The 22,965-nt window shown below is 40.0% G+C and overlaps 2 protein-coding genes across 2 annotated transcripts in view; both read right to left on the reverse strand.

The window, feature by feature from the left end:
- The window catches only part of LOC141441885 (uncharacterized), a 15,385-nt gene extending 2,195 nt beyond the window's left edge, over nt 1-13,190 (reverse strand). Inside the window, exons 1-2 of the mRNA XM_074106777.1 lie at nt 9,763-13,190; nt 7,770-7,920 (exon numbers count right to left, since the gene is read on the reverse strand). Of these exons, the coding sequence (XP_073962878.1) occupies nt 7,770-7,920; nt 9,763-12,906 (3,295 nt within the window). The 5' untranslated portion in view covers nt 12,907-13,190. The remainder of the gene's footprint in view (nt 1-7,769; nt 7,921-9,762) is intronic.
- Rhp (GTP-Rho-binding protein rhophilin) overlaps nt 1-22,965 on the reverse strand; it is a 214,970-nt gene that overhangs the window by 149,643 nt on the left and 42,362 nt on the right. The window lies entirely within an intron of this gene.

The raw sequence follows: 22,965 nt of genomic DNA on the forward strand, positions 1-22,965 counted from the left end.
ACACGAATTTTTCCTATGCATACATATCTCAGGTTGCTTATTTCTACTATGCTACTTAAGCAGCAGCACTAGCGACATCTATGTTTCGTCACATTCTTTCGGAACTAACCGTTCATCCAGATAAGAGATGTCGCTACTAAGCAATCAAAATATTATGAATGGTTTAAAAAAAAAAAAAAAAAACAACAACAACAAAGTAACTAATTTGGAGTTGAAATAAAAATATTAAAAGACTCCAAAAAACCAATCATGAAAAATTAGACATCCGTGCCATTTTTTTTTTACACTTAAACGTACCAATATTGGGCCGAAGTAATTGTTTTTATTTATTTAATAAATATTTTAAATTGGAAATCAGCTTATTGTCGATGATTTTCCTTATGAATTTTAAATGCTCGACATTTGATAATAAAACCAGTAACTAGTAATTAAAAACTAATTTTACGAACTTTAAAATTGATACCATCTCCCCTTAAGAGGATGCACCTAATGCGGAAGCAAGCTGACGCGCAGGTAGGTATTACAAACTTACTCGTGCGCTCCACCGCGGCGCCACTCGCCAACAACAAGCCGGATTACTATTGACCAGCATTAGTTCGGCATTCCTCCACCGGCACCAATAACTTTGCAAATAAACGGATCCAAGATGGCCACTTGACAGTTTATTATCGAAATGGCGGTTTAAGAAATAAAGATACGATTACGTTAAAGCCATATTAAGAGGAAGGAAGAATTTGGTACATGCAGTTGTTGATTATTAACCTCCGACGCAAAAAGAGGGGCGTTATAACTTTTATCAAAATCAGTTCAGCCGTTTTTGAAATATTGAACTTTGAAGTGACAAAGCGGTTTTCCGACTTTATGTTGGTTAGGTTAGTTACGCAAATATTTTTACAATACAATACAATATGACTCTATTGAACACCAATAAATAGTAGGTAATTAGTACAGAAACAGGAGATAAATGCAAGAGATGTATAGTAAAACAATTAAAGTAGGTACGGTCAGCATCAAAAAGTAGCTGGTTACTTTTTTACCTCTGTCACATTAACACATTTATCAATCTTGTATGGCGGTAAGTACGTGGCTTTACAACGACAAAGTACAAGAAAAACTTTTGATGCTGACTGTACATACGAATATTAAAAGTTATTCGTCTCAGACGCCTATATAAAAGTCATAGCAATGAAACTACTAACGCCTCTTTTTATGTTATAGCAATGTAAGTGGGTAACATTGCTATTAATTTTCATTAGGCGCTCAATATTTTGCTGTGCGTAATCTGTGATTGAACTATCTGTCAAATCAGATAACGACGCTAATTGAATAAATAAATAAATATATAGGAAACTTCACACCAATTGAACATAGTCCCAAAACTAAGCTTGTACCTAGCCACTCAGCTGCTAGCGGATAAACATACTGATATAGATAAAATACGTACTTAAATAATTAAACATCCAAGACCCGAGAACAAACATTCGCATTATTCCTACAAATATCTGCACCGGCCGGGAATCGAACCCATTGCAGGACCTCAAGCTTCGTAGTCAGATTCTCTAACCACTTGAAATATAATTAATATAGAAGCAAATTTTGGAATCAGAGTCGAATAAACGTTTGACATTATCGGGCGATATCTACCTAAGGAGGTAAGTAATAATAAAGTTTCGTTGACAATAATGTATTACAAACAAAAGTGTATTTACCTACATTTTAGGTTCTAAAGTCCTTTTTGTGTTGTTGTTTCTTTAAAACAACTTTGGCCTGTCCAGCATTAAGGAAGAATTCTAATTTTGCCCAGCATGTCGTGGCAATTCAATTTTGCCTTGAAAAGCCTTGAGTAAAGTTGAATTTGCCGTCTAGGGAAAAAGTTATTTTCTGAAGGAAGGTAAAAATGTAGTAGGTACCTACATTTTAGGCTATCTTTTTTGTTATTTTATTATAGGTTATTTATTTTTATTATTATTATGTAGTAGTTAAAGTCAAAGTCAAAATATGTGTATTCAATTTAGGCTAAATAAAACAAGCACTTATGAATGTCAAAAAAAAAACTACTACCGGTAAAACAAAACTTTTTGCTGTACAAAAACCAAATACGATTAAGTACAGATTCTCCGCTAGTCAACATTTGAGTAGTAGAGTAGAGAGGAGCAATCAACAGGGATCGACAAATGGAGAGATCCTAAGCTTACTGTTATTAATAGCAAACATTACATTGGGCATGTAGTTTCTACTGTTATACATTACCGTAGCACCGTACAATGACTATTACTCATGTCAACCCTACCAAACGGCCTTCCCAGCGAATGACCGGCCGGCGTCGAACCCCGTCACTCGGTCAGCCAGTCAAGGCTCTCCGCATACCGCGGAGCTACCAACTTAACTGTGCAGCTTATATCGAACTGCCCACAGAACTTTATCGATATAATGATATGATAAATAGGTAATGTGCCCTCGATCGTGTGAGTGCTCTTGCATGCCTTTATAAATGCACGTATATGGTTTTAAGGATTTAGATTAAGAACAGAGCGTAAGAGAGCTAATTTTTCTGACAACAAACTGAGAATAATTAAAAACAAGAGCGTGTCGGACACGCCCAAAATAGGGTTCGGTAGCCATTACGAAAAAAATAAGTAATATTTTTCAAAGGATTTTGTATTTTATATAGAATCTTCCAAGTTTAGGTATATTTTATACCATAGGCTGCTATTTACTCTTAAACTACTAATAATTCTCAAGCAAACTTAACCGTTATAGTTTTCCTTGTAAGTTTGATATACTTACTACCATCCTGAATTTTTTCAAATTTTTCCACCCACCGGTTTAGATTTTAGAGGGGGGGGGGGACGTTCGGTTTTAATGAAAATTTGCACTTTAAAGTTGAATATTTCACAAACAAATCACTGAATCGAAAAATTGTCTTAGCAACCCCCTAATGGTTTTAAAAGACCTGTCCAACAAAATCCAAACACTATAGGGTTGGATGAGAAAAAAAAAACACCCGCACTTTACGTCTATATGGGAGGTACCATAAAAAAACATTTTTTTTAGATTTTTTTATTCTACCATTTTGTCGGTATAGTTTATCCGTGCAAAATTACAGCTTTCTAGTATTGATAGTTCCTGAGCAAAGCCGCGGACAGACAGACAGACATAGTGTGAAACTATAAGGGTTCCGTTTTTGGCATTTTGGCTACGAAACCCTAAAAATACACAATGACAATGTTCTTGGAACAGCCGTTTCTCACTATTTAGTAAAAAATTGTTACTTATAAGGTGCAGTGTTGTGGAGTGGATATTTTTGATAGGCAGTACGGGGAGCAAGAGATGCTTGAGTTAGGTAGGTATGCCATCGGATACAATACTGCTACTGCAGGTATTACTTATAACGATTTGCAGCTTACTGGAAATTAATTCCCCAAAACGCTTTTTAAGGATTTTATTCGATTGGCCTATAAACGGGTTTTTGGAAATTCAACCTCAAAAAGGGTACGTAAACTGCTTGGCCTTCTGGCCCAACATTGCCTGATTCGATTTAGAGTCGATAACTTAGCACTCTTATAGGTTTTAAACTTTATCTACACGGGAATTATTATTACGGGGGGATAAAAGTTTAAAAACATAGAAGGGTGCTAGTTATCGACTCCAAATTGAATCAGGCAATGTTGGGGCCAGAGGGCAAAGTTGAACCTGTTCACGGTAAATAGTGCATGGACGAATATTTATATATGTAGGAAATCAGTGGGTTACCTCTAGCTTATCTATGGATATGCGTGCTCGTGCTCTATAGCCTCGGCCTTGGCAGCACAATTAACTTTGTACACTTGTTCAGACGCACGCGCAGATTTCGCAACGTTTGAGATTCTTGCCAATAGGAATGCAGGGAGTGACAGAGGCCGTATTCTAGGGCTTGGATTGCCTAATAAACACAGTTAACAGGTAACTTACCATAAAGCCGTGGTAGTTTAGTGTCTTGTGAGTGTGACCCTTATCCTCTCGTATGCGACTGATAAGTTAAAAAAAAACTTCTTTCAAGTATCATTTAGTATCAAAAAATACAAATCTTACAGATTAAAATTAAAAATGAAAAACATAGCCCTGCATTTCTATTTAAAGTTGTAGCCTGAGTTTATCTCTCCGACAAACAAACAAAATTTGGGAGGTAGACTCAGTCCATGGTTCCGAGCTGGAAAAACAGGGTCTCCAGATGTTTTTTTCTTAATAATTTTCGTAACGGAAGGGCACGCCCATACAATATTTTATTCTAATTATGAACTGTGAAAACGTTCTACGCCAAGGTCAGAAATCAAATGTAATGTATGTATATGTGTATTGTATTGTATAATGAAAATGTAATTGTTTTTCTGTCGTATTTTCTCGTATAAGTTCATATTTATCTTATTTTCTCAATCAGTTTCAGTAAATTTCAGTGCCTTCGGCTGATAATATACAATACGCAAAATGTACACTACACGCATAATGTGCAGAGTTAAAATGTACATACGCAAAATCTACATCATGACAAACGTACAGTACACGAAATGTACAGTACGCAAAATGTACTTACGCTGAAAGCACATAACGCAAAATGTGTAAAAAGAAAAATACACATTTCGCGAATTGTTCAATGCAAAATGCACAATCCGCAAAATGCTCAATCGTCAATCGTACAAAACGTTAAATGTGCAAGTACAAGTTTACAGTAAGCAGGGTGGTTTACCAAAACCCCGACGCAAGAAGCGGGTATGTTTGTCACTACAAGGTTCAAGTATGTACATTTTGCGTATTGTTATTTTTCCGTAATGTACAATTTGCGTGTTGATCATTCTACCTTTGTACATTTTGCCACTATCACGTGGAGTACATTTTGCATATTGTACAATTATCATATGTACATTTAATTGATTGTACAATCTGCGTCAATCTGTCACGATGTACATTTATCATGATGTAGATTTTGCGTATGTACATTTTTATGTTTGCACATTTTGCGTGTAGTGTACATTTTGCGTATTGTATATTATTAGCCGAAGACATTTCAGTAACCTGCAGCCGCTGCTTACTGCTACTACATCTGTACCTACATTAGTAACTTTTTAAACCTGTTGCCAAACCTTCATTATGTTGCTAGTGCGCGACCTCGCAGCGACCTCTCTGGGAGCCCGACGACATTTAGTCGTTGCCAGCTGGAATGCGAACATCTTCGCTATTGGCACTCACGATTTAGGTGCGGCGTGTTGTGGGCACACTGGGTCGCTTAGACGTACTCGTAGACTCTGGCCAACGAAAGCTGTACACGAGAAACCGCGGCAAATAAAAAAAAAAGAGGCTGACAACACTTGCTATACACTGATCAAACGATGTTGATACTTTTTTTTTCCACAGCAAATGGGTCTCCTGGTGGTAAGAGATCACCGCAGCCCATAAACATCTGCAACACCAGGCCCTAAGATGGAATACCTCAAGTGTCAGTAATACTTAGATTTTATTTAAATTTTCCAGATATTAAATCATACTCCGGACTCTAAAAGCTGCGTTAAATTCATGTAGTAAGTAAGTAATGTGTGAAAGTTGATGATGCACTTTAGGAGTGCCTTGGTAAGTTTTATGATCTTTGTCAGTGCCCATTTACGTATACAGTTCAGATGCAACAATTTTTGGACCATTTTGACCAGATTGGCATTGAATTATATCTTCTAACATTTTAATTCTAACATAATCTTATAACATTTGCATTTTGAGGATGGTAGGGTTGATTTAAACAAAAAATAATTTATTTTTTCTTACAGAAGAAGTATCAAAATGATCTAAGACAGGCTAGAATGACAATATGTAGTATATTGCCATTAAAAAAAAAAATGTCAATATGTCTATTTTGACCGTCTCAAAAATGTACCTACCAGATTAAAGTTTTGTAAAAAAATGTGTGTACAGCTTTCGCTGGCCAGAGTCTATGAATAAGGTTTTGCATTTATAAAGACGGCATGGCAGGCCCGGAAGGCTCTGGTGAGATGACATAGTTGCGTTGCCACCTCAATGAGGGGAGGTTTTTACCTAATAGAGACTTCTCCAGGAACTAAAATGAACTTTTACTTTGCTCACCCGCGACCTTATGATAGCTACGTTTATGCAAAAAGTGTGTTCATGTAGTTCCTTCACCTTCGCACTGTAAGGACACACACAAAAAAAAATGAAAATGAAAAAAAATATTCGGGTCATAAATAATTGATATAGCAAAAAAACATAATAATAATAAAGTGAAATAAATAAAATGAGAATGCAAAGTACAAAAAATAATTAAAAATACTTATTGTGCCCGAAAATGGTCCCGCCTCAGCATAAAATGCGACTCCTTTGGTGGAGCCAGCGCTGGTCTCACACACATCACACAAACTCAACCAGCAAGGCTACTACGAAACTCTAAACTCGAAGTTCGTGTCGTGCGGTCCTCTGACACTTACACTATTTAATACGAGAGCGAGAGGGACGGTACGATACGGACTTCGAGTTTAGAGTTTCGTAGTAGCCCTGCTGAGCTCATCTTCAGAGCAAGAAAAACATTCACCATGCTACCAAATGATAGACTTGTTAGGTTTTTTACCCGCAAATTTTAAAACCATACCTCCCCTGTTTTGGCCATTGGCAGAGAGGTATTGAGGCATTGGCATAGTCGGTGGTTTCTGGGTATGTACGGATAAAATTACTCATCCGTATTGCGATAACATTAAATTAAATCTTAGAGGTGCGTCAGAGGTGTGGGTGGTCGGTTTTAGCAATACAATAGTAATAGCAATATTCGCGACTACTTGATAGCCAATAATGGCGGGGACTTCGCGTTTTCAATGGCTCGTTGATAAAACTCCTTACAATGCATTTTGTAGGTGGTTTATGTATGTAGCTGTAGCTGGCAATCTCATGTACGTCCTGTGGGAATTTGGACAGTACGGGGTTAAAAACCTACAGTAATTACGCGTTCAGCTACGTGGGTGCACTGCAACACTCACCGGGATTTAGCTGAAAACCAGCGCTGCAGCTCTGTGCCTTTAGTGTAAGTTTTCGGTACAAAATACGTCTCGATCGCGTTCGCGTTAAAATCTCAATTTGTATGGAAACACGACATCGCAAACGTTCCACTAGAGGTGCTGTTTCGTGTTTCCATATAAATTGAGGTTTAAACGCGAACGCGATCGAGACGTATTTTATAACCGAAAACTTACAGGGCGGTTACAGGGCACATGCTGAGCTGAGTCCATTTGGCATCCACTACAGCGCGAGCCTCTTTTTTCTCTCTTCTTCTTTTTATGTTTTTACTGTGTTTTTGTTGTGATGTAGATAGTGTTTTTTTTTTACTCGTATGTCAATAAATGTTGTGAGTTTGAGTTTGAAAACACCACGTAAAAAAGAGGTAATTATAAGTTTGACGCTAATCTGTCTGTAAGCGTTGTGCCGTACGCTGAAGGTGTAGGAGAAATAACAAAACTACCGGTATCCAGTGCAAGACAAATTTATTGCAAAAAAATATAAATTAAACATCAGTTTGGAACTCGTAGCGCCCTCTAGCGGCGGGAATGTGACTTTTTGGAAAATATTTAATATGACATGCAAAATCTTATACTAATTGATTTGGATTTTAAGCGACACAAAAGTAAAGTACTAAACATGTATTATTAACCCAAACATACTCCCCCCCTAAAGGACGGAGTCCTTTAACATTGGTAAAACGCAGAGTTTCGTAATAGGTCTTTGCATAACGCCAGATTTCGTACGTATATCGTAAACACGTGTCAGCCCGTCAGAACCGGGGTGTTTAGCAGCTATACGGCCCATTGGCCACTGGCCTGGAGGCAGTCGTTGATCTTTGATCAGCACTAAATCACCCAACTGCAGATCATTTTGGACGCGATTCCACTTGGGACGCTGTTGCAATCGGGTTAAATATTCACACTGCCACCTTTTCCAAAAATCTTGTAGCATCTTTTGCGTCAGTTGCCATCTAGTCAAACTGTGAGTCTTCCATTCCGTGAAATCGTCATCTGGAATAGCAACAAGCGGTTCGCCAATCAGCAAGTGGCCTGGGGTCAATGGTTGAAAACTATTAGGATCATCATTTAGTGGAGATAAGGGGCGAGAGTTGAGACAGGCTTCGATTTGGGCAAGTAAGGTGGTTAGTTCTTCAAACGTGAGTGTAGAATTGCCCACGACCCTCTTCAAATGATATTTTATTGACTTAACGCCTGCCTCCCATAGACCGCCAAAATTAGGGGCTCCCGGCGGGATAAATTTCCATTTAATATGCAAGTCTTCCAGCTGGGCTACAAATTCATCAGGTAAACCAGAAGTGCACCGACGCCACATTATGATCAAGTCCTTTTTAGCCCCGACAAAATTCGTTCCGTGGTCACTCCATATCTCTGCACATCGCCCTCGCCGCGCCACAAATCTCTTAAGGCCCGCTAGGAATGCCTGAGAGGTTAAATTGCTCACCAGTTCGATGTGGAAGGCGCGAGTTACCATGCACACAAAAAGTGAAATATAGGCTTTGTTGCTCTTGGCCCCGCGACCTTTGCTCATGCGCACATTGATAGGTCCAGCAAAATCTACACCCGTGAAAAGAAACGGTTTAGCCGGCTTCACTCTTACAGCAGGTAAGTCCCCCATCAGCTGTGTACTAGTCTCTGCTTTTTGTCTTATGCAGATTACGCATCTGCGTACGTATTTTTTAATCTCATTTCCAACATTAATCAGCCAATATTTTGATCGCAGATATGTCATCATTAGTTGCGGGCCGCCATGGAGAGTACTGCTGTGAGCTTCAGCCAAAAGAAGAGGCAACAGAGCATTGTCCTTTGAAATAATAATAGGATATTTCTGTTCCATTTCTAGTTCTGCATGGCGTAGCCGACCGCCCACTCTTAGCACGCCCTTTGGATCCAAAAAGGGGGAGAGTGGTAACAAACGACTTCCTTTTTTAACAGGCTTTTTATTTTTCAGATCAAGAATTTCCGAGTTGAACACTTGCTCCTGTGATTTTCTCAAGCAAATAGTAAGAGCCTCTTGTCTTTCTTCTGATGTTAAATAACCAGGTAAGTGTTCCTTATTTTCCTTTTTTGTTTTCAGGTGTAACATCCATCTTCTGCAGTAGGCGACGACGCTAATAAGTTTTTTGAGGGATGAGTATCTGCGTGCTAAGGTAAGTATTAATTCATTTTCGTTTATATCCATTTCCGTCACCAATGATTTTATGTTTTTACGACATTCTAAGTCTGTTTCAGGTATGTTGTCTTTGGGTAAGGCAATCACTGGTTCCAGCAAAAATATTGGCCCATTCCACCAAAGCGAATTTGACAACAGTTTTCTAGGCAACAGGCCACGTGATGCAGGATCAGCTGGATTTTGTTTGGTGTTGACGTAGTACCAGTCTTGGATAACAGTGATTTTATTAATTTCATTGACTCTGTTCTTGACAAATGGATTCCACCGAACTGGATCGCCCTTAATCCATGCTAGTGCTACTTGCGAGTCGGACCATGCAAATACTTGTTCCTTTCTCAACTTCATTATTTTTGCAACATGATTTAGGAGCTTACTAAGTAGAACAGCAGCGCATAACTCCAGCCTTGGGACTGACACTTGCTTCAGCGGAGCTGCCTTAGTTTTAGCCGTAAGTAAAGTAACCTTGATTTGCCCCTGAGGTTTAATGGCTCTCACATAGACTACGGCCGCATAAGCACTTATGGAGGCGTCGCAAAATCCGTGTACCTCAATAGAATTTTTATCTTCCTTGGTGTGTATCCAGCGATCTACTTCAACTTCAGTTAATGCGGGGATCTCGTCCCTAAATGTCTGCCAATCTTTAATCAAAACTTCAGGCAGTTCTTCATCCCAACTCACTCCCAGTGTCCATAATTTCTGCATAAATGTTTTAGCGATGACAATAGAAGGGGCCAGCCATCCCAGGGGATCAAATAGCGAAGCTATATCCGACAACACATTTCTTTTCGTAACAGGCTTGACTGGCAAGTCTTTTAAATTGTTTGTTATCTTAAGCTTGTCTTCCTTAGTTTTCCAAATAATACCCAGAGTTTTTATGTTTTCACGTTTATTTACTTCTAGTTTTATATTTTCCTCCCTTTCTTTGGATTCGACTTCTTGCAAGACCCTTTTACTGTTCGAGCTCCATTTTTGCATCTTAAAGCCCCCTTTTTTTAGAATTTCGGTAACGATTTTTAGGTCCCTTATAGCTTTCTCCTCTGTATCATGGCCTGACAAAAGATCATCCATATAAAAGTCTTCCAGAATTATACGCTGAGCTTCAGGATGGTCCCGACTTTCATCAATCGCCACTTGTCGTAGGGTTTTAATAGCTAAGTACGGCGCACAAGCAGTTCCGAACGTCACTGTAAGTAGACGGTAGTCTTCAATCGGCTTGAGGGGATCAGATCGCCAGACAATACGTTGGTAATTCGTATCTGCTTCGTGTACGCCTATCTGTCGGTACATCTTTATTATATCCGCCACATATGCAACTTTATGTGTCCGCCAACGAAGCAGAATGTCTCTCAAATCTTCCTGCAAGGTCGGTCCTGTAAGTAATCCATCATTCAATGTAACTCCATTTGCACCAGCAGAGGATGCGTTGAACACGACTCTGACTTTAGTGGTCTCTTTATCGTCTCTGACTACAGCATGGTGAGGTAGGTAGACACATTTTTCCGTACTATCATCACCCTCAATCTTTTTCATATGATTCAAATCTATATACTCTTGTAACACGTTGTTATAATCGGTTTTCAGAGATGGTGTTCTTTCTAATCTTTTCTCTAAGGCAATCCATCTTCTGACTGCAATGTCTCGCGAGTTAAGTGGTAAGGTTGGTGGCTCTTCTCTGAATGGTAATCTCACTACGTAACGGCCATCACTGCTTCGTTTATGTGTATTTTCAAAATTCTCTTCTGCCTTCCTGTCATCTGAGGTTAGTGCGTAAGTATCTTCTTCTATGGTTTCTAACTCCCAGAACTTCTTCAACATGCTGTGCAAATCGACATTTAGATGCATGCTGACGATGTTTTTAATATCAGTGGTGCCCGATTTAGCTATACCAGAAACAACCCAACCGAGGTGAGTCTCTTGAGCTATGAGGGAACCAGAGGGGCCTTTAATCACACCAGGTTTAAGAACTTCACTGAAAACTTCGACTCCTAAGAGCAAGTCGATGTGACCTGGCATGTGACACGTAGGGTCTGCTAAGACCAGATGATCTAAATATTTCCACTCTCCAATATCAATCCTTTTTGCCGGCATCATGTCGGTGAGGTGACGTACAACGTACGCTGTGACTTTCATTGTAAGTGTGGGCTCAATTCTTGATGAAAACTGTAATTCTGTGCAATGTTTGAGTATAGTCTTCATTTGGCCAACTCCTGTTACATGTCCGCTAATAGATGCCCGTCGTAACCTAAGCCTTTGAGCAGCGGCCTCGGTGATAAACGATTCTTGCGAGCAGGGGTCCAGTAGCGCTCTCATCAAGTGTTTTTCCCCATTTTCAGCTTTTACTTGTACTAGTGCAGTCGGCATCAGCACCGCTTGCCTCCCAGCAGTGAAGTGAGAAATAATATGCTTTTTATTTTTATCTTCTTTTTCTTCCTTGATATCTTCTTTGTTGTCAGAAGGAGGGGCTGAGGTCACAGGGTCCTTGGTATAGTTCCCCGACTGCTTATTCCACGTACTGTGCAGCAGAGAGTGATGTCTTCTCCCACATCGGCGGCATGAAGATTTTTGTTTACAGAACTTCACAGAATGCCCCGGCACCAGGCAATTGAAGCAAAGCCGCGCGCCTTGCACATATTCCACTCTCTTCTCCACTGATAATTTTCCAAATTCTTTACAAGTGTATAGTAAGTGATCTTGGTTACAGAAAGCACATGTGTGTTCCACTGTGTTAGTGTGGAATGTCCTCTGTTTAACAGCTGAGTTCGATAAAGTTGAACCCGGCTGCTGAATCATTTCTAATATACGAAACCTTTTTTCTAAGAATGTTGTTAGCATTTCTAGTTTAGGTAATTCGCTAATCTTTAGCCTTCCCAAATCTTGTTCCCACTCTTTATGCGATTCTTGATCGAGTTTGTTAACAATCAAATAAATTATCAATATGTCCCACGATTCAATTGTGATTTGTAAGTTTTTTAATTTATTTAAGCATTCGTTCGTCGTATCTAATAAATCTCGTAAACCTTTTGTTGTTCCTGAGGTCAATTTTCGTTGATTTATTAATCGACTCAATATCGTATTGACAATGATTCTTTTATTGTTAAATCTTTGCTTAAGAGTTTCCCACGCCGTGTCGTAATTGTTCTCAGTTATAGGTATATGCTTTAATAACTGTTCAGCTGCACCTGATAAACAACTTTTTAAATAATGCATTTTCTGTACCTTATTAAGTGTACTTTTATTGTGTATTAGCGAAACATATAAATCTTGAAACGAAGTCCACTCGTGATAATCGCCAGAAAATTGGGGAATGTTGATTTTTGGTAATTTTACTTCGTCATGTGCGCTCGATGATGCAAAGGTGGACGGTAAACTTGAGGGATTTGTTTCACTTCCTTTAGCCGGCGATGCCATCATAAAGTCCATCATATTTGCCTTCATATCAACAACCTTTTCTTCCAACTCAGTAAAATAATCTTTGGTAAAATACTCGTACTGACTACGCTCTTGTTTAGGTACTAACTTCAACATTGCCAAATGATTGCTACGAAATTTCGACCAATAATCAGTGAGGGTTTCCATTCGTACTTGTACATAACCTTTAGTTAATCTTTGTTTCGGTGTTTTCTTATAATTACTTATCGTCGAAATAATCAAAACATAAGTATTTTCTTGTTCCACAATGTACTCTTCCATGATTAGTTACTAGTTTTTTTTTCACACTTCACAGTTCCCACTAATGTTTATTACACTTGTAAATTCACTTTGTCCTTAGTTTTTAGTCTATTCTTTATTTAATAATGTCCGTTTTTAACTTTCAACTTTAACTCGTAAACAACTTCGATGAGGTTAATCGATGAGGTTAATTCACGTTCACGGGATTTGAAAAATAGTTCTTATAATCCGTTCGGTAAGGACCACTTTTATGTGCCGTACGCTGAAGGTGTAGGAGAAATAACAAAACTACCGTTCTAAGCGGTATCCAGTGCAAGACAAATTTATTGCAAAAAATATAAATTAAACATCAGTTTGGAACTCGTAGCGCCCTCTAGCGGCGGGAATGTGACTTTTTGGAAAATATTTAATATGACATGCAAAATCTTATACTAATTGATTTGGATTTTAAGCGACACAAAAGTAAAGTACTAAACATGTATTATTAACCCAAACAACACCTACCGAATGGGGAGGAACTGGGTAATCGATGTGGGTAAGTTGACAAGTAGGATAGCTTTCACTTAGTTTGGATAACTAATTATATTGAAAATCGGGTTTCGCCAATTTTGAGTAATAATTGAATTTTTTAAAATGACAATAATGTCAAGGGTTAGGCACATTTCTAAGTTAGTTAGGTTATATAATGCAGTTGCAGGAAGGTTTCTCGAATGGGCGTCCCGCGACCGGGAGACGAGACTATCGCTAGGGTCCCACAAGATGGAGCGACGAACCTGGTTAAGAACGCGGGATCGCGGTGGATGCGGAAGCACCAGAACCGGTCTGAGTGGAGAGCATTATGGGGAGGCCTATGTCCAGCAGTGGACGTTTCGCTGACATGAATGATGATGGTTTGTATTTACTGAGCATTATCAAAGGTGCTTATACCTACAGCATGCCGCGTGCGCAAGCCTGCGCGGAAACGCGGCCGCTAATCGCGCACGACGTATTCGTCGGCTAGCGGCGGACAATGAAAAAACACTCACGTCCGCGGCGCCCGCGCCGAAGATAACACTGAATGTTAGATACGTATAGTCTAAGAGGTGGCAGGAATTTTAAAACGATCATGGAAACGGTTAGACTCATTTTTATGTGTTGTAGAGTGGTCTGCTGATGTGAAAAATTGGTCTGCCTGCTCTCAGTGGGTGCAACTTTGAGATATAGCGCATAAAAGAGGCTTTATTGTTGCGAAAAAAAAACGATAACAGAAATGGTTAGTTTTAGTACATATTCAAAGTATGGCGTCTCCTCATGTGAAACGAATTGGTCTGCTGCTCTCAGTGGGTGCAACTTTTGAGATATAGCGCATAAAAGAGGCTTTATTGTTGCGAAAAAAAACGATAACAGAAATGGTTAGTTTTAGTACATATTCAAAGTATGGCGTTCTCCTCATGTGAACGAATTGGTCTGCCTGCTCTAAGTGGTTGTATTTCAGAGCTATGATGCTCGCAAGATGCTTAATTGTAAAGAAAATTCAAGGTAATGGTAATCAATAAAATAAATCTCAGAGACCGTTAGTACTAGAAAGCTGTAATTTGGTATAAATATACTTATCTATCACGCCAAAAAGTGATAAAATAAAAAAAATAAAAAAAACATTTTTTTAGGGTACCTCCCATAGACATAAATGAGGGTGATTTTTTTTTCTCAACTAACCCTGTATTGTGGGGTATCGTTGGATAGGTCTTTTAAAACCAATGGGGGTTGCTAAGACGATTTTTCGATTCAGTGATCTGTTTGTGAAATATTCAACTTTAAAGTGAAAACTTTCATCAAAATCGAGCGTCTCCCCCCTCTAAAATCTAAACCGTTGGGTGGAAAATTTGGAAAAATTAAGGATGGTAGTAAGTATATCAAATTTACAAGAAATATTATAACGACTAAGATTGTTTGAGAATTTGTAGTAGTTCAAGAGTTACTAGCAGCCTAAGGTATAAAACATACTAAACTTGGAAGATTCCGTACACAATACGAAATCCTTAGAAAAAATATTAAGTACTTGATTTCCTAATGGCTACGGAATCCTTTCTGGGGCGTGTCCGATACGCTCTTGGCCGGTTTTTGTTAATTCAACTTACTTGTGTAAGAAGTCTTCTCTAAGAAGTTTGGCTAAGTGCCACTTGCAAGCGCATGAACGACACCGGGAGTTGAAGCGTCGTGAAATCAGGAATCGATTACGAAATCCCCATCTTTGTTACCAAAGCTGATTACACTATAATTATAACTGATTGCCGCAGATAGTCGGGCTCTCAGATTATCGCGCTTGGTTATAAGTCACAGCGCCGTCTCAGTTCAAAGTCGTGGAGGTTTAGTCTTCACCTTAGCTCTCCACTCCTGTCGGTTAGCGGCCTCGTTCTCCCACTGAGACGGCACTATGGTGCAACTTTTCATGGTTCTCTTTAGCACGTACCTCAAAACTTATATAATATAATGTAATCAGCTTTGGTAACAAAGATGGGGATTTCGTAATCGATTCCTGGTTTCACGATTACTTGATTTTTCTTTGTAATCCTCTACTGGGTATCAAGTGAAACGGTGAATTACCATTACATATTAAGGAGTCCGTATTCATTTATACAAATATTAGAAGCAACAAAGTCCCACGGCGAATGGCTGAAGTAGAAAGGTTTTGGTTTGATGCAACCGGGCTTTGTCTGAGGCCAACACGTGGGCGGCTCTGGGGTGTTGTATGACACCGTGGTCGCTTCGTTCTGCACTGGGGGGACTGAGAGGGTTCGGCAGCACCCGGAGCATCAGAGCAGCCCTATTAAGGGTGGTACTGCTTTCTTTGCTTAGCCTTGGAAGGGGCTAGAAAAGGTGTCCTGAAAAAAGCTCACGCCAAACACACGGAAGGTGTAGTGTAACCGCGGCTGCCTTCGCATCTTAAAACACGTGATCAAAATAAATAATAATAATACTATATCAATCGCAAATGAGATTTGGTGCATGGAACGTGCGAACTCTTCTTGATCGTAATGACAACGCCTGCCCAGAGCATAAGACCGCCATTGTAGCTCGGGAACTCTCTCGCTATAATATCGATGTAGCTGCTCTCAGCGAAACACACCTTGCTGATGAGGGTGAGCTGGTGGAGCAAGGTGGCGGGTACACATTCTTCTGGAAAGGACTCGCCTCGTCCGAGCCGCGAAGGTCAGGCGTAGGATTTGCGGTTCAAGGATCAACTCATTAAGAAGTTACAAGAGAATCCGGTGCACATCTCGGACCGCGTGATCACTTTGCGCCTCCACCTGGATAACAACAACTACCTTAATGTTATCATGTTGTATGTTGGATAAGCTCCGTGGAGTCACTGTATGGAGAGTGTACGACCCAGGGAGCAGATCCTTCTGTTGGGTGATTTCAATGCCAGAGTCAGACAGGACTTTATTGCATGGCCTAATGTTCTAGGTAGACACGGAGTAGGCAGAATGAACGATAACTGACAGCTGCTACTAAATTTCTGTGCACAATTTCATCTTGCAGTTACAAACGCAATGTTCAGACTTCCCGCCAAGCATTAAAACACGTGGATGCATCCAAGGTCCAAACACGCATCTGATAGATTATGCCATCGTACGCCAAAGAGATGTTTCCAAAGTCCTAATCACCCGTGTCATGCGTGGTGCACACTTCTGGACCGATCATAGGCTTGTTGTCACGAAACTTCGTCTCCGCCTCCATCCTCCTTGCCTTGTACATCTGGTAGAACTAAGCCGACGTCTCTAACCGTTGATAGGCTTACGGATCTCGGGATCAAGGAAAATATACTATGACTTGATTGCTGCGTTGCCTCTTTCTAATAAGATCATGGAGATCTTGATGCTGATTGAGGTCTGAAAGTCCAAAACCAAAACACGAGGATTGGATTGATGAGAATGATGGAGTCCTTAGAAAGGCGATTGATAACCGACGTCCTCTACGGCAGCACAGGGGTACAAAAGACAAGTGATGGCAAGACAAAGCTCGCTATTTGCAGTGGCTTGCAAATACTAATCAGCTAGGGAAGTTCTATGGTGAAATTAAAAGCTAATCGGCACGACTTCACTTGCAAAAGTCCCATTAAGCCTGTTAGTGGCGAAGGCCTTCTTAAAGGTAAGGAAGAAGTGCTGATGCGATGGGCAGAACATTTCAACTCTCTGCTGAACGTAGATAGGTCGGTTGACCTGGAACACGTTCGCTCAATTTCCCACTTCCTATTGACATAAAGCTGGACTAGCCGCTGAGACAAAGCAAGGTTGTTCTTGCTAAGTATTAAGCAACAACAAAATAAGCGCGCGGTCGGAATTGATTTTATACCGGGTGAACTGCTCAAAAACAGCGTTGAGGAATTGCATACGGCCGTATGGGAGCACTTTCAGCTGATGTGGAGAAAAGAGAGAGTCCCATCAGCCTTGAAAGTCTTATTAAGAACAAAGGAGTACTTCTCTGATGTAAGTCCCTGGAAAAATATTTGCCCGAGTCCTAATGAACCGCCTTAAGGAACTTTCTGAAAAAATATTGCCTGAGACTCAGTTTGGCATTCGACTTAATTCGCGTTACGTGTCCGCAACACCAAAGTTGTCGCCGCATGAGGTAGGACTCAATGCCACCTACATTGGCCCTGCGCAGCACTTCCGTATTCCACACACGAATCAGACCATTTGATCCTTCAAAGTTTTCGGAGGCATCTTAGGTAGAAACGGTCTAGCATGCGAATGTGCCTGCGATACACCATCCACGCTTCAGCAGAGTACAATAAGTTAGGAACGACCATGGACATGTGCACAGAGATCTTATGACTAGTTTAAGGTCATGCGTACAGAAGAGTTTGAAATCCAACTTATATAATGCTGCAGCTGCAGCTCCGATTTGGCTGTTAATCTGGGCGCTATTTTCTCACTGCGGCAATTACAGGAAAAGAACAGAGAGCAAAGCCGCCGCATGTGCATCTGCTTCGTCGATCTCGAGAAAACCTTTGATAGTGTCCCTCGAGGAGCTCTATGGGTGGTACACAGTAAGACAGGATGCACAGAAAACTTTGTGAGACTTCTCCGACTCCTGCATGACGACATGCAGTGCTGCATCTCTCTTGACAGTGAACAATCAAACTTCTTACCCGTTACCTGTGGGGTGAAGCAAGGTTGTGTGCTAGCGCGTGTGTGTGTATAACCTTGACGCCGAGATTAACAGCCGAATCGGAGCTGCAGCTGCAGCATTCGGTAAGTTGGATTTCAAGGTTTTCTGTTCGCATGACCTTAAACTAGTCACAAAAGATCTCTGTGTACATGTCCATCGTCCTTCCTAACTTATTGCACTCTGCTGAAGCGTGGACCGCGTATCACAGGCACATCCGCATGCTAGACCGTTTCCACCTAAGATGCCTCCGAAAAGTTTGAAGGATCAAATGGTCTGATCATGTGCGGAATACCAAAGTGCTGCGCAGAGCCAATGTAGGTAGGTTGCATTGAGTCCAACCTCATGCGGCGACCACTTCGGTGGAGCGGCCACGTACGCGAATGTCAGAGCAGCGGGTGACGAAGCGCGTCTTCTGTCAGAACTTGAGGATGGCAAGCGTAAGCATGGCGGACAAGTTGAGTATTCCACGTGCTAAATGAGTCATGCACCATAGTCCGTAGACGAGAACGGGCCGCTACGACAGGAGTGAGAGATGCAGGTAAAAGTTAACGAGACGCACGCTTCCTGATGCACGGTGCGCTGGATGACATGAGAGATATCAAGAGGTAATAAACATGGCCGGAGCAAGTGCCATCAGTGAAAACAGCGCTGTTACACAACATAAGAGGTTGACCAGCTGAATAGGTGAATGCTAATGGCTCCCGAGCTCGATTGAACACGAGTGGACTCGAGCTAAGTGAAGGCCAAATAACCTACCAACGACTAAGACGTGTCGCTGAGACTTACTACCAGTAGCGCGAATCTGCTGAGAGCCCGACAATCTGCTCTAAATCAGTGAGATAGATTAATCAGCTTTGTGAGATCAGCTTTGACGGAGGTAGTCGAATTGAATCATGGAGAATAACATCCGGACTCCACAGAGCACTGATCGGAATCACGCACGAAGCCTTCAACTCAACCACGTGTCGTTCAAGCGCTTGCAAGTGGCACTTAGCCAAACTTCTTAGAGAAGGACTTCTTATACAAGTAAGTTGAAATAACAAAAACCGGCCAAGAGCGTATCGGACACGCCCCAGAAAGGATTCCGTAGCCATTAGGAAAAAATCAAGTACTTAAATTTTTTCTAAGGATTTCGTATTGTGTACGGAATCTTCCAAGTTTAGGTATGTTTTATACCTTAGGCTGCTAGTAACTCTTGAACTACTACAAATTCTCAAACAATCTTAGTCGTTATAATATTTCTTGTAAATTTGATATACTTACTACCATCCTTAATTTTTCCAAATTTTTCCACCCAACGGTTTAGTATTTAGAGGGGGGAGACGCTCGATTTTGATGAAAGTTTTGACTTTAAAGTTGAATATTTCACAAACAGATCACTGAATCGAAAAATCGTCTTAGCAACCCCCCATTGGTTTTAAAAGACCTATCCAACGATACCCCACAATACAGGGTTAGTTGAGAAAAAAAAAATCACCCTCATTTTATGTCTATGGGAGGTACCCTAAAAAAATGTTTTTTTATTTTTTTTATTTTATCACTTTGTTGGCGTGATAGATAAGTATATTTGTACCAAATTACAGCTTTCTAGTACTAACGGTCTCTGAGATTTATTTTATTGATTACCATTACCTTGAATTTTCTTTACAATTAAGCATCTTGCGAGCATCATAGCTCTGAAATACAACCACTTAGAGCAGGCAGACCAATTCGTTTCACATGAGGAGACGCCATACTTTGAATATGTACTAAAACTAACCATTTCTGTTATCGTTTTTTTTTCGCAACAATAAAGCCTCTTTTATGCGCTATAATCTCAAAGTTGCACCCACTGAAAGCAGGCAGACCAAAATTATTCACATCAGCAGACCACTCTACAACACATAAAAATGAGTCTAACCGTTTCCATGATCGTTTTAAAAATTCCTGCCACCTCTCAGTCTATAAGTAAATATTTAAAAATATGTATCTATCTTGTCTTACAGTCAAGGAAACTGAATCACGCACCAAGGTGGAACCTTTTCATAATCAATTTTACTATGATTTCTTTGGAAAATGTATGGGATGTCAACATGACATTAGTAGCACAAAGGTTCCACCCTACCCTGGTACGTGATTCAGATTCCTTCACCGTACCCAGGCAGGGTAGGCAGTTTGTAATGCGCCACCCCCACAGTGGGGTAGCCAGCGCTAGTGCTGCCTACCCTGCTAGTAGTCATACCACAAAACAGAAAGGTACAGAAATCAATCTACATACAGTGTGCTCGAGCACCGCACACATGGACACTGCAGGGCTACTACGAAACTCGAAACTCGAAGTTCGTGTCGTGCGGTCCGATATTTTATCCGCGATTTTTTCTGTGAGAAATTTGTAGTAATGACATTAACATTTAAAATATTTCAGTTATTCTTAATTTATATTTCACAACTAGATGTGAGTGCCTTTACCACAATAGTTTTTTGTATATAAGCCATAGTTGACAACCCTAGAGCGACCGCCGAGCATAGGTATGAAAAGTGAAGTATGTACATGAGATTTACTTCATACGTACATACATTTACGTACATTTCTGTTTTGTGGTCATACCATAACATAAATTTTGCTTACTTTGCGATTAGAACAATCGGTGACATGTTTTATTAATTTACCGGGCCCAACTGGGGCAAGCTACACCATAGATGCTATAGCATAGCACGTATAGTGCGTTTAGTGGCGCGTATAGTATAGTGTCGCCGACGCAATACAGTCGCGCGTTTGTCGCTGCTCTGCTAAAAGTCGCCGCGTGTAACTTACCTTACGACCTTCGTACCTCTTGACAATTCCTTCATTAGCATGCTAACTGTACTTTCCGAGTCGCACGGCAACATTATTGTTTGCTTATCTTTGTTATTTCGAGCGTTGGCCTTGCTGTGTACAGTTGCACTTAATTAAACCAAATGACATTCTCAAACTTAAATGGTCGTTGCTTGAGTAACGGAAGTACCGTTTTAATGTAATTCACGTCGTACATTGTCGTGTCATTGGATAAAATATGTTTTTTTACGGACGGCACAGTCAGTAGCTACTTTTATTATTTCTTTTTATCCGATACATGAACAAAATTTTATGTAAACCAGCAGGATTTTGATTTTGTAAGTAAGTACCTACCTGGCGGAAGTATGTCAAACTTCATACAAATTGATACAGCAATGCAAGCAGATACTTGCACGAAATTGTGCAAGCAGCATTGTGTATTCCCGACCTTAGGTGCCGGGTCCGTGTAATGACTACCAATAGGTTTTTTAAATATCGACATTAAGGGGTTGTTTCACCATCCATTGATTAGTGTTAACTGGCGGTTAGGTTTGGTGCGGAGACGGCATCACATTTAACCGTCAGTTAACACTAATCAATGGATGGTGAAACAGCCCCTTAAGAGTTAAACTTCCTCCCTCATACTCCAGTGTATCACCTAAACCTAAATACCGGATACCCTGTAGACTCTACAGTGTAGTGATGTGATTAGAATAAAAACCGGCCAAGAGTGCGTCGGACACGCCCGAAATAGGGTTCCGTAGCCATTACGGAAAAATTAAGTAATATTTTTCTACGGATTTCGTATTTTGTATGGAATATTCCAAGTTTAGGTAATATTTTATACCTTAGGCTGCTATTTACTCTTAAACTACTAATAATTCTCATGAAAACTTAACCGTTATAGTTTGCCTTGTAAGGTTGATATTATATTTTAGGTTTAGATTTTAGAGCGGACGACGCTCGATTTTTATGAAAATTTGCACTTTAAAGTTGAATATTTTGCAAACACATCACTGAATCGAAAAATCATTTTAGCAACCCCTAATGGTTTTAAAAGATACCCCACACTATAAGGTTGGATGAGGAAAAAAATCACCCCCGCTTTACGTCTATGGGAGGTACTCTAAAAAAAAATTTTCTTAATTTTTTAATTGTACCATTTTGTCGGCATAGTTTACATATACAGGGTGGCCCATTTATATCGGTCAGTATGGGAAAGTCTGAAACTATACGACATACGAAAATTTCTTCTTAGGAACCATGACATCGATTTTAATAACAAGAAAAACTGCACTGTTCGAAGTTTTTTTTTTTTTTTTCAAAACAACCGGGTTCGATTCCCGAGCTGAGTACAGGTTTTTTTTAAATGCATGAATGCAATATTCGTGCAAAATTACAACTTTCTAGCATTGATAATCCCTGAGCCAAGTCGCGGACGGACACACAGACAGACAGACAGAAATGGCGAAACTATAAGGGTTCCATTTTGGCTACGGAACCCTAAAATTAGGTCCCCTGGTCCAAAGTAGATATTGTTATTGATTAGAACGGCTATTTTAGTCACAGCTAACATTGGCTATTGATTTCTGGATTATCACAAAAACAACCTTTGGCTGGTATTGGGCACAAACTACCTCCAAGGTCGCTCATAAAAAAAGCTAAGTCATCCATGTCTTATCAACCAATTCATGCACTACTGGCAATTGATTTCGTCAATATTTAGACTTGAGTTTCTATCTTATTGGAGCGAGTTACCATAAAGTTACGGTTGGTAATCTGTTGATGCCAGTTTTATTATGTTAGTATGATGGTATAGATAACGCTCTAACTGATAAAACTGATTTGATTTCCGATATCAAGGAAATATGTAATCTTTTGCAAATGCTATGATAAATTTTAATTAGTGAATTTGATTGAATGTTTGACGTTTGGAAGTAAAGGTATCACAATGAAGGCCTTAGTACAGTCGAGTTCATAAACTTGTGCGCAAAAATTTGATCAAAAATATTTGAACTGACACGCTTCTACGCCGTTAACAATAGAGTCGTGTCCAGTCAGATATTTTTGATCAAATTTTTGCTCACAAGTTCATTAATTCGACTATACCTACCGCATGCCTCTAGCTTGCG

This window comes from Choristoneura fumiferana, chromosome 24, assembly GCF_025370935.1.
Source record: "Choristoneura fumiferana chromosome 24, NRCan_CFum_1, whole genome shotgun sequence".
In the NCBI taxonomy this organism is placed as follows: domain Eukaryota; kingdom Metazoa; phylum Arthropoda; class Insecta; order Lepidoptera; family Tortricidae; genus Choristoneura; species Choristoneura fumiferana.